Here is a 12,620-nt window from a genome sequence, read left to right as displayed (position 1 = left end):
AACCCTGACTGCTGGGGTGAATCGGGGGTGAATCAGGCCAGGACTCCTGCAGGGTGAACCTGGCACGAGAAGCAGTGTTTATTGTGGGAGAGAACTCCGACGACGTGGACTCTGGGCTTTGTGAGTTTGCAGATGGATAAAAAAGCAACTGTACAGCACAGTAAAGGAGAGGGGAAACCGTCTATGGAAAACCTCAACAAGTTGTTGTTCTTTGATGAAAAATGAAACACATTCTGCCGTTAATGTGGAATCTGAGCCCAGAAGCAAACTGGAACCAGATCTGCAGAGTGCGGCTCATTATTGGCTCTGCTAGATCCAGATGATTTGCTCCTAATGGTCCCAGTTTGCTTCTTGATATCAAGCACAAGAGAATGTGAAAGTACCAGTGAAGACTGGTGATGGCAGTAGGGATTTGTAGTGAGTAAATGTGAAGTACTGGAGCCCAGGAGTTTGTACGCTGTTGTTGGAGCAGCTGCTACTAAACAACGTTAAGTCTGGGCTTCATTTCGTGGAATATAATCATATATTGATGAGTATGTTTCCAACATGTAACTGCTTGTACAGAGCGTCCCACACGGGGAAATGTTTTCTATGCAGGGTTACCGAAGCGAGGTGGAAGTCAGCCAAAGGGAACTGCTGTCAGTATCTATACATGTGCAGTACGTACAGAGAAACTGAAATGCCTTTTGTCAGTGTACAAAAAACCCAACATGTATTTATATTCACACACATAGAAGCTGGAAGAGGCCACCACAGTCAGCAGCTTCCTCCTGCAGCTCGCATTTATTTATAGCAGAACGATTTCTGACCTCTTTCATATCAGTAAGGACAAACTTTCATGAAAAGTTTCCCACATGGCTGTTTTTGAGCTGAAAGATGTTTCACAAACCGGTAAATGCCCAAAAAACAAACAGTTCACTCTGCTGTGTCTAAAACAGAAACATTCCCCAGACGAAACCCCCGGACGTTCACCAGTGTCTTCAGCAGTTTCAGGACACTGGAGCACAACAAACAGTGATGAAGTGGAAATTCTAACAGATGAGTCATGCTGAAACCTTTGAGCCGCGCCTCGTAGCTGGTTCGGGTTAGCCGGCCTCGTGGGGGAATTTGCTGGTTGTCATGGAGATGTTGTTGTCAGCAACAAGGAAGTGCAGCACGTAGCCATGGTCATGGTTAGGGTTAGCCAGCCTCGTGGGGCTTAGGGTTAGCCGGCCTCGTGGGGCTTAGGGGTAGCCGGCCTCGTGGGGCTTAGGGGTAGCTGGCCTCATGGGGCTTAGGGTTAGGTTTAGCCGGCCTCGTAGCCGGTTAGGGTTAGGGTTAAGGTTGGCCGGCCTCGTGGGGGTTAGGGGTAGGGTTAGCCGGCCTCGTAGCCGGTTAGGTTTAGGGTTCGGGTTAACCGGCCTCATGGGGCTTGGGGTTAGGGTTAGGGTTTGCCGGCCTTGTGGGGCTTAGGGTTACGGTTAGGGTTTGCCGGCCTCGTGGGGCTTGGGGTTAGGGTTAAGGTTAGCTGGCCTCGTGGGGGATAGATTTTTAGAGATCTGTCTCGATATGGGTTAGGGTTAGGGTTAATCCAGCCTCGTAGCCAGTTGGGGTTAGGGTTAGCGGTAAGGCTTTAGGGTTACGGTTAGGGCTTCATATCCGTCTTAAACCACACTGAAGATGTTTTCTGCCTCCTCCTTCGTGGTTCTTCTGTGTCCATAGAGGTGCAGGATGTTATCATGGGTGAGTGATGAGCCTCAGCGAGTTAAACTGTGACTGGAGCAGAAAAAACGCCCACAAACTGCTTGAGGTTCAAGCCACACATCCAGCATGTACATCGTGGACGTGGTTGAACAGCTGAAAAATGAGTGAGGTTTAAAAGCCCTTAAAGTAATTGTAATGTGCAGAATACTTCTAATATAAGAACACAGCAGTAAGATCACAGGTACAAGCCCACCATTCAACCCTAACCCTGGCCTAAACTGAACTCTGTGACCTTTGACCTCAGTCCAGCCAGGTGAGCAGCAGGGTGAACTCAAACCTGTACTTGTAGTGACCCCTAGTGGTGGTTTGGGTAACTTCAACACTTAAACAACTATTTCAGTCTTTGTTTATGTAGTTAATAGGCTCTCAGATCATCTTCATATTGAATTGGTATTAAATGAAAGTTTGCTGGAGTTAACTTTGCTTTTACCTTTTAAATTTGCTGCATGTTTCTCCTGTAACAGGGTTAGGGTTGTCTTTAAGCTTAAGGTTGTCTTTAAGCTTCGGGTTGGCTTTAAGCTTCGGGTTCTCTTTAAGCTTCGGGTTCTCTTTAAGCTTCGGGTTCTCTTTAAGCTTCGGGTTTTCTTTAAGCTTAGGGTTCAGTCATTTTTTAAAGTCAAATGGTACTCAACCTTAAAATCATGTCTGTTTTTGTGTTTATTCACTTTAGTCTGATCTTCTAGCTTTCCGTAGAGTGTTCTGTGTGTTTTGATGGTGTGTTGGTATTTCCTGTCCCAACGATGCCTTCATGCTGCCCTGCTGAACAGCTTCATCCCCACACAGCGCTTTCTGCTCGTGCATGTTGTTCTTACTTCATTTGATGAACCGAACTCTACTGGACTGATTTCCAGTCAGATACTTTCCTTCAAGAAAAAGAACTCATTTATTTGTATGCATTTGTGGTTTCAGGCAGGACTTTCTGATGATATTTTGTCGTCTGTACAGAAGAGTTGCTCAGATGTTCTGATGTCCGTGTTGAGAACATTCGTTTCTTCTCATGCCGCTGGAGATAGTTTGGCTGTGCTAGAATAAAGACATCTGACATTGTAGTGCGAACAAAGGATGGTTAGTTGTTCACCCTGTAAACCTCAAGTAGGTTTTTAATGTTTCCTGCTCATTTTTCACTTCAGTATGAGTTCTGCCCGTCTGTGGAAACAGAACCACCACGACTGGAAGCAGCTCAGAAGTCAGTCAGAAAGGCCTTTGTGCAAAATGTCACAGCTGGATTTCTTTCACTATTTATTTTACACACATTTTAAAACATTGAAAAGTGCATTTTTTGCAAGTGGGCCAGATGTTTCCAGTACCAGGAAAACAAGGTGATGCTGCATTTATTCCATACTTGTATTATTCACAGTTCAGCTGAAGACGTTTCCTCACCAGAACCGAGTCACTCGTGGTCTCAGTCGTGCCACAGAGCGCTCGACTTTCGGCAGATTCTACAGTAGATTATAGAATAAAGTTATTTGGATGCAGTTTGAAGCTTGGATTTGGTTCGGCTTCATGGACTGAAAGTTTAAAATCCCATAATTCTTCCTGTTACAGTTCTTGTCTCCAATAAAAGGTTTCTTTTGTTGTGTAACGAGGATAAGATGCTTTTTAAACACGTTTTAGGGTTCAGGGAGGTGGTGAAGTCTGAACGTCTGAGTAAAATGTGAGATAAGTGGAGGTTTGATGACGAGCATCAGCCATCAGTCGTGTGTTCCTGTTGCAGCGGGCGCTCCACAGCTCCATGCCCTTCACCGTGTTCTGTCTGAGCGGCCTGTCTGCAGGCTGTCTGGGCCTCCTGCTGCCCGAAACCCTCAACACACCCGCAGCAGAAACTCTGGAGGAGCTGGGCAGCCCCACGCACAGCCGAGTGCTGGAGAGCAAGGTGACACAACACAGCACCGCTGTCACAGCAGCAGACCTTTATAAATCACAGTGGTCAGCATTAAGGGCCTTTTCATTCATTGATTTCACTGGTTTGGATGCCACTGGGATTTGTGAATATACAGCGTTCAGTTGTTTAAACTGCACCTGATCAATCCCATTTGGAAGTGTGTGGACCACGACATCATACAATAGGAAGTAACGACATAGAGTCAGCGCCAGAATACACTTTGAGAACAGAGAAGAACTGAACACTCCAGATTAGTGAAACCTGGATTTTTAGATCCTGGATCCGCCGGTTGATCTCAGGATTTTTGAGAGAAGAACCGGCCCCAGGAGTCTCTTTGCCAGCTCTCGTCTTTGTCCAAAATGGAATGAGCTGAAGGTTGACGTCAACAAAAGAGGAAAGCAGTTCCTTGCCGGGTCAGAATAGAAGCTTGATGAAAAGCTGCTGCACAAACTGATCTTAAACCCTCTGATGTTCCCCACCGCTGATCAAAGCTTCTGCACTTTTTGTCCTCAGCCTCTTCTGTATGAAGACGACAAGTGGAAGTCCAACCACGAATGAAGCCTCACCAGAGCCCGTTCCTCGGGGAGCTGCTGCCTCCAAGCGGCCTTCTGGTTCACATCACAGATGGGTGGATGCTGAGCGGCGCTTCAGCCGGCAGGACGAGGCTGTCGTCAACCCACCGGGAGGTTTTTCATTTCATAGGAAGGCCAATCGATCCTCTGCCTTCATTTGACTTCCTGACTGAGGTCATGATGTTTGTGCCTTATTGGAAGGTGGACAGCAGGGAGAGACAGAAGACACGACTTCCTGTGCATTCCAGAGATGCTGCAGGTTTGTAGGAGCTGAAGATACTTTGTCAGGCTCCACTTTCCCTGCAGCCAGAGACCCAACACACATTCCCAGACGATGAAGTTCAACACATTCCTGGAGTTAGCTTTCTAGGACCACACTGAATGTTTGAGGCCATGAAGTCTTTCCTATGTACACGTGCTAAAGTGACCAGAGACAAAACCAGCATCTTGTGGGGGTTCAGACCCTGTTGAAGGTCCGTGTTCAGAGCTGTGGTGCTGATACATGCTGCTGATCCATCAGAACACCATCAGACACAATGTGTGGTTTTATGTCTCAGTCAAGCTCCGTTGGAGACTCGTCATTCCATAACGGTCACAGGACTCTGTGGACTTGAAGCCTCGACACCTGGAGCAGCTTCTGGGGGTTGTGTTGCTGCTGTCACATGTTTCTTCACTGTTTGCTCATTTTCCACTTCAGTATGAAGTCCTGCAGCTCTGTGGAAACAGCACGACCACAACTACAGCTAGACAGAGCTCAGAAAGGCCCTGTGTGCAGTAGGACACGGTTATTATGCCAAACACATATAAACCTGGAAATAACAGAAGGTACATTTCTTAATCACTTATTTTTAATGAATTGAAAACCAACTGCCCACTGGCCTGAATCTGTGTCACCTGACCCTGGTTGCAGCTGAGTAATTATTGACTTCACAGTCCACTGAGGAGTGAAGAACTTTATTTTTTTACAGAATCTATTCAGAGCAAACAGTTAATTTTGAGCATTTTTTAAAAACGCGGGACATATGAATTAAAGGGATTTTGATGAAATATTACAATTTCAAGCTTTGGTTTGGTAAATACGTGTCACAGAGGAGTAGTTCAAGGACATTTCTTTCTATTCTTCCTGTTTTTACAGTTTGTGACGGATTCACTGATGCTTCTTTGTAACGTGACGCGCCTTACAAACCTGCTGCAGGGCTTCTGGGCTCCACTGGAGATGCTCAGAGCTTCTAGAGAAACCTGTTATTGATTCTCTGACTGTCAAGGGGATTAAATCCCAGGAGCTCGTACAGTTCTGACATGTCACACCTGGCTGTGAGATGTTTGTTTCCTCTGAAGTCGGGTTCTGCGTCTGTTTTTGTGGCTGTGACAGCTGCTGCAGCTGGATGTGAACATCTGTGTTCATATATTGATACCTGACAAAGAGGAACAAGTTTAGCACAAAGCGGGTACTGCAAGGTGAGAGGTTCTGTTTAGTCCGTCAAAACAAAATGTTTGTGGATTCAATCAGCTGAGGGTCTAATTAAAGAACCTCTCAGTTTATGCAATGATACGTCACCATGACTTCACGCTAACCAATAGGTGGATGATCAATCAAACCTTTGCCCATTTCCAATCCAGCGCCCTGACCAGAATGATGTATGTAAGTTCAACAACATGGCAACACTCATTCTGCCTACTGTGCCTTCTTAGTAAGTCCGTAACTGCGACCAAGGTGTAAAGTATTAAAAAGAAAGACGCCAGTAAATAGCGATTAAGGTGTAATCAGAGGGGCTAAATGTTTTGTGGGCTGATGTTTCATGCTGGTGCAGCTTGTAGATGAAGTGAATGTACAGCGATACCTGTGGTCTCATGTATTTGTGTAAAAGGCAGTAAACACTTGGAAACTTCCTGCTGTCCTCTCAACTCATTTTGTTTACTGTGAAATCTGGTCAAGCTGCCACAGACTGGCCTTAGATCAGCCGATAGAAATGTTCTCAACACATCATTTATTTGGCATATCTTAATTTTTTAAAGTCCTGACGAGCTGAACAAGCGCTAAATTTCATGCTATAAGTACAAGTGTTTTAATGATGCAGTGCTCCGTACTCATACATGGGAGGATCACTGATCTGGGATCAGGCACATGTCTGAAACGGCACGCTGTAACGCTGAGTACAGGTGTGTCCGTGTGGTTCTGTTGTGGCAGGAAGCTTCAGAAGGCTCCCCTGACTTCCAGTGTGGCTTTTCAGCAGAACTACAGCATCTGTTTAAACGCCACTGAAACAGACTCAGTGACAACAAAACGTCTGACTATGATGGCAACAACAACAGCAAGGCCCTATACAAGTAAAATGCAACAAATTCAAAGGCTGTGCAAAATAAATTAAGAAAAACAGTGGCTTTGTTCAACAAAGAAGTTCTACAATTTAGTTTTAAGTCAAAAAATGTCTCACTGATTAAGCAACGCATAGAAGGCAGGACATTAGCAAGAACCCAGGAGTGGAGGCAGGACACCAGAACTGACCGCCATCGACATCCAGCCGTACCGGCTGTTAGCTGGTGTTCTCAGATCTCTTCTTTTTTGGCACATGCTCCATGTTCATAGATGACAGAGCTGACCTTTCTGTGTTACATGAGTAAAGTTAATTTCTGTATCCAGGCCTCACAGGAATAATCAGAGCGTTGTATAAAAACAGGCTCAACATAGCAGGTAACCGAGCAGCTTTCTGCACAAAGGATATGAAGATCAAAACCAAAGGTGGCACATTTCAAACTGACTATGAATCACAGAAGCATACAACAAAGTGTACAACACATTTTTGCTTCTTTTGAATGTCATCTGTAATAAACCTTAAAAATAAGTTATACTTTCATAAATTAACTTATATCCGTCCTTGTCAAGACTTAGAATGATCATAAGACTAATAAAACACACATAGAGGCTCTAAATGATGACAAAAAGACAAAAAAAACATTCAGTGACAACGAAAAGATCACATGTGATGACAAAAAAAATTCAAAATGATAATGAAAAAACTCAAAATGACCATAAAAGTAAAATAAATAAATAAATAAAAATAATAAAATAAAATGAAATCAAATCAAAATGCTCCATGCAAGTCCGCCCGTTATCCTGAATCCACAGCTGGTATGACCGCACTGTGTGATTTGCTCCACAACTTATCTTGTTTCTTCATATTATTAATGCGAGGCCACGATTTAACTACGTCGTTCCCGCGCATTAATAACTGGTGGCCACGATTTACTAATGCGTGGGAACGAGTTATTTTTATTTCTTATCGGTCACCAGACGGGCTCCATACAAGTGGACTTAAAGTATGGGGGGAAGGCTCTAAATGGTGACAAGATGACAAAAAAAAAAAAGAAAATGGCAAAAAGATTAAAAATGATGACAGCGGCTTTTACTTTATTCTGATTCTGAGTTACACGCAGTGACCGGCAGGGGTCGCTGTGTTTACGGCTCCCCGTTGCAGTTACACGCAGTGACCGCAGGGGTCGCTGTAATCTCTTCAGCGATTCAAAACACAGCAGCGAGTCAGCGGGGGGAATGACGTCATTGTTGGGGTATTTTCAAGATGGCGCTGGACTGTGGCCGGAATGCCGCCGCCGCCGCTGCTGCCCGCAGCTAAACGTTGAGGGATTTAATTCATCTTCCGCCGGCGGCGACGTTGAACTCCGCCCCACCGGGAACGTATTTTCATCTTAGACGGCAGAAATGAGCGCGTTACTCCCGGTGCGAGGCAGGTAACGCTGTGGTGTCGCTGGCTAAAATGGTAGCCCCTTCCTCCCAGAACAACAGAACCTGCTGCTGCGGAGCTCGGCCGACGGGGCAGGAGGACTCGCTGCAGGAATTCACGCCCGGGGCCGAGGCTCGCTCGGCGGACTGAGCGGTCATGGAGACGACGGAGGAGAACGGAGGGTCGTCTGCCGTCGACTTGAACGAGAACGAAGAAGAAGCAGGAGGAGGTGGAGCACTTAAAGACCGCAGCCTGGCGCTGCTCGCCGGTGTCAGCGGGGGTCAGGAGGCCGGCAGGGGTCATATTTATGTGACCGGTAACGGGAGGAATGTAAACAGAGACGCCTCCGGACAGCCGCCCACGCACGGCAGGGACATCATGTTGGACCTGGTGGCGGCGGAGAGCTTCCTCCCCGGCCGCCTGATTGACAGCTGCATGGTTTCGGGGGTTTGTGGCGACCACGGCGGCCTGAACGGATTTACTGAGTCACTCGGTCAGGAGGAGCCGCCGGCGGCCGGAGGAGGAGGAGGAGGAGGGCTCAGCCTTCCAGACGCTTCCTGCCCAGCTGGGCGCGGGGGTCGAGTTTCAGCGGAGACGGACCCACAGATGCGGCAGCACCCTGCGGGGGAGACCGGAGGGGGAACCCAGGATTCCGGAAAAGAGGCGACGGAAGGCGCCTGCAACAGGACTCCTCTCCCCCTGGATCGGCTGCCATGCTCGGGGAAGCACCAGCGGAACTGCGCTTGCACAGAGGAGGCGGCTCTCTGCCCGGATGGAAACATGCCCAACGGGGGTGCAGACAGCCCGGGGCACGGCGCTCCGGACGGGGACGCCGCTTACAGCAAACAGACGGGGCTGTTTCCCGGGCAGCTGCCGGGTCCGAGGCTCGGTCTGTGCGACGTGGACGGGGAGGAAGTGAAAGTAGCCAACGGTGGTTTGCACATCGTGAACTCCGCAACATGTGACTCTCCAGACTCCGAAAACAACACCGACATTCATCCGGGGAGCAGGCGAGACAGGGGGGCCGGGTCTGGGTGCCGTCAGAGCGGGCAGCTGGTCTCTCAGTGCCCGGGGGAGGATGCGCCAGCTGCAGCCGAGCTCCGTCACCTACCCGACCCCTCCAAGGACCCCCCCACCCCGGGATCAAGTGCCAAAGCGGCCTCGCCCGGCCCCTCTGAGCCGGACAGCGACAGCCCGCTGTCCGAAGCCAACCCCCGGGAGGACGAGGAGGACTTCCGGGGCCTCGGCTTCCCCGTCAGGCCGCAGAGTCTGAGGACTAACCCCAACCTCGCGGTGTCCCTGAGCTGTGATGCCACCCCGCTGTCCCCCGACGACGATGGGGGCTTCTACTTCGGAGACGAGGGCTACGAGGAGGACTTCCGGACGGTTCTGGAGGCGGGTCGCCGGCAGAGCGCCCCGGACAAGCTGCCGGACCTGAGCGAGCAGACGGACAGCTCGGACCCCAAGCTGATGCCAAAGAGGTTCGGCATCGCTGATTTCTTCACCAGGTAAAACGGAACCAGCACAGTTGAGGGAAGGGGTGGAGACTCACCTGCAAACCAACAAAGACCTGCATGTTGAGCATCACACGGGCCGCTTTCTAGATAACAGGAAGGCAGCTTTTAGTCTCCTGCTGAAGTGGGAAATAGTTAAACTCTCCAGAACGACTAAGTGACAGTTCTAGACGATTCTAAGTGTTTTTCTTTTGGTCACCGAGCCTCCTCTTCCTTCTTTGGCTTTTAATTAAATCCAAACTGTTGAATGTTCTGCCCTTCAGCTTCAGTAGAAAGATTCTGAATGATTCCAGAACCTGAGGGTGAAGTCCAGTTGCTTTCTACTGAAGCTCCTCAGATGCCTGAGAAGCCACACAGACAGACTTCCTGTCTGTGGGCTCATGGATCAGCTCTGGTTCTGGTTGGTGTCTGCAGCGCTCAGCCGCCTCCCCAGCAGCTTGTTTCTGAGTTTACTGGATGAGATGCAGACAGAGTAGATGTGATGGTTTGAAAGCAGAGACAGGATGGTCTTCAGGTCGTGTTCCAGACCAGTGCTTCATACTTTAACCCTTCACCTGCAGACCAGTGATCCTGCCCCCCTTTTCATTCACACTCATTTGACTTTATAAAGAACAGACACTTGAAACACTGATAAATAACTTGAATTGAACTTTTGCTGTAGATCTGAGGGATCGTCCTCCATCTGCAGTGCTAACATGCAGATGCACACCCTGAAGCTGCAGCACCTCCTGCTTCACTTAGCTTCAGCTGTTGGATCCCAGTCATCACATCAGTCTCCTCAGCAGCTGGAAAACTTTACAAACTGATAATGTAGTGACAGGCATGAACAAATCTTTCAACATTTCCAGCAGGCTGTTGTCACAAAAGCAGACATGAGTGGAAATAAGATGCTCCACGCTGAAAACAAGCACTCAGCAGGAGTAAACGAACACATTGTTAGCTCCAGTATTGCACTGTTGTGATTCCTGTTCCATGTGCTGCCGGTCACTCCCACCAGCAGCATCCTCCCACTCTGCTGCTCAGGAAATGTCACTTTTAATAAGGATTTAAAGTCAAAAGTTTCTGATGACCTCTGTAAACTGGCAGGAGATCAAATATCTAACAACAGATCAAACGCAGGTGAGCTGATGTTTTAAATCTGACCTTCTGAATTCAGGGGAAGTCCTTCATTACTTCAGCCTTTATTCAAACTCAGAGTACACTGAGGTATGAAGGCTTCATAAAGGATGTCAGCACAGAGAAACTCAGCAATTAAATGTTCAAAGGCTGAGTTAATAAAATAGTGAAAACATTCATTTATTTCATTTAAATTTAAAAAAGAAATGAATCAACTTAAACGAGAGCAGCTGGTAATGACCTGAGATGAAATTAAAACCTGAACTGACCAACGAATACAGGAGCTAAGTTGTAGATTGTTCTGCCAGGTGTTTGAGGATGCAGGAGCTAAAACTGGGTGTTTGTAGTAAAATCCAGCAGAAAGTCCAGAGGCGGAGCTTCTGCACATCCCTTCTAGTCAAACTGGTGCGTTTGTGTTCCCAGTCTGGATTTTTTTCCTGCAGGAAAGAATTTTTAGTGCTAAAATGATTTACAAGTGATTAAATGATTAGGAATTCAAGTGTGTAACCAGTTTCTTTTACTTAAACAGAAGTCAGACGCATAGACGTCTGTGCACCACACAGTTGGACGGATTGTTGTCTGTAGCTTCAGTGTGCAGGTCGTGTATTTCTACCTCCCAACATGTGTCCTCCACCTCAGCGCCTAACTCCCTCCATCTGGCCCGGATGTCAACACATGACCAGACCTGCAGTTGTAGTGAGGTTCTGGCTTTGTTCAGCAACTGGACAGCTTTTGGGGACGTGACAAATCAGTTTTATTTGGAGATATTTGTGGTTTAAGTCTTTTCTTGGTCCGAGTGGAGGTCTGGGAATAAATGCAGATACTTTTCCACAGACGCTGGCGTGATCACATGTTTGTTCAGAGAGGTCACGGGTCGCTGTGAGCAAAAGATGCTCCGTCTGGAGCAAATTAGGGTCAAGGTTTCCACGGATATTTTAAAAAGGGTGCATTCTGTACAATTTAAGGTTCATGGGGACGTTTTTAAATGCCTTGTTTTGTCCACCCAGTAGTTCAGATCCCACAGGTTTAGCTCACCATGATATCACATGATCCACACTGCAAAAACAGTCCTACTTGAAATAAGCCAAATATTCTTAAATCTGGTCAAATTTTCTTGTTTTAAGCAAAAAAAAATCTGCCAATGGGGTAAGCAAAATGTGCTTGGCTAGAATTTTTAAAACTAGCCTATATATATCAGCCACTTTAAGACCATCATGTGTCTTAAAACTAGAAAAAATAGGCTAAAATGTAAGAAATGTTTGCCTATTGCAAGCAAAGAAACTCTGTTATGTAAGAAATATCTTCTTAAAAGAAGTGTTCTGATTTCTTGATGAAGCTGACTTTAAGACTGTTTACTTAAATTAAGAATTTACACCTTAATTAAGGTTTCCAGTTAGAAAAAAAAGCTTAAAATGAGATGAATTTTCTTAAAACAGAACATTTTTAATCTTGTTTTTTCTGGCGTTTTTGCCTTTATTAGTCAGGACAGTGAGAGAGTGAGACAGGGAAGGGGGAGATGAACAGGGAGAGACCTTACAGCAAACTGTCCTGAGTGGGAATCGAACCCACGACCACCAGGCCAGGGAACTACCTGGGTCGCCCGCTCAGCCAGGTGAGCTGTAGCCCCAGTGCACGGGTCGCCAGCTCAGCCAGGTGAGCTATAGCGACCAGTATGTGGGTCACCAGCTCACCCCTGTCTGAATAATAAGCTCCGTCCCCCTGCTGCCGTGGAAACGGTTCTGTCAACGCTAACGTAAACACCTAAACTGGTCTGAGAAGCCAAAAGCTGCCTTTGCGTCCCGCCACTTCCAGCCCGTCTGCGCGCACTCAGAAGTCCGCTGGCTGTCGAGGTGTTGTCACGCTTTGACCAAGCTAAATCAGAAATGGCCACATTCCTCTCTGAGACTAACTCCCTGGATGCAGAACTGTTTGACAACGACATGTGGCTGCAGGAGAGCATCAGCTGGTGGAGCTGTCATGTGATCAGACGCTGAGAAAGAGATGTGGGGAGGTCAGCCTTTCCCTCTTCTGGTGCAGCGATGTGATGGCTGAG

The 12,620-nt window shown here is 47.4% G+C and overlaps 2 protein-coding genes across 5 annotated transcripts in view; both read left to right on the top strand.

Moving 5' to 3' along the window:
• Positions 1 to 6,086, top strand: part of slc22a15 (solute carrier family 22 member 15) — a 16,190-nt gene extending 10,104 nt beyond the window's left edge. Inside the window, exons 12-13 of one of the 3 annotated variants that reach the window (XM_008301663.1) lie at positions 3,458 to 3,616; positions 4,139 to 6,086. In XM_008301663.1, the coding sequence (XP_008299885.1) occupies positions 3,458 to 3,616; positions 4,139 to 4,183 (204 nt within the window). In that variant the 3' untranslated portion in view covers positions 4,184 to 6,086. Of the gene's footprint in view, positions 1 to 2,652; positions 2,793 to 3,457; positions 3,617 to 4,138 lie in introns of those variants that run through there. The other 2 variants (XM_008301665.1, XM_008301664.1) reach the window with 2 other exon arrangements.
• A 3,233-nt stretch (positions 6,087 to 9,319) lies between these two features.
• The window catches only part of LOC103372105 (TBC1 domain family member 12-like), a 25,024-nt gene continuing 21,723 nt past the window's right edge, over positions 9,320 to 12,620 (top strand). For both annotated transcript variants that reach the window (XM_008301661.1, XM_008301662.1), the window contains exon 1: positions 9,320 to 9,445. In XM_008301661.1, the coding sequence (XP_008299883.1) occupies positions 9,408 to 9,445 (38 nt within the window). In that variant the 5' untranslated portion in view covers positions 9,320 to 9,407. The remainder of the gene's footprint in view (positions 9,446 to 12,620) is intronic.

Source organism: Stegastes partitus, unplaced genomic scaffold (genome assembly GCF_000690725.1).
Source record: "Stegastes partitus isolate 25-593 unplaced genomic scaffold, Stegastes_partitus-1.0.2 Scaffold1696, whole genome shotgun sequence".
NCBI lineage: Eukaryota > Metazoa > Chordata > Actinopteri > Pomacentridae > Stegastes > Stegastes partitus.
The sequence above is the reverse complement of the archived record's forward strand: the minus strand, read 5'-3'. Positions and strand labels throughout refer to the sequence as shown.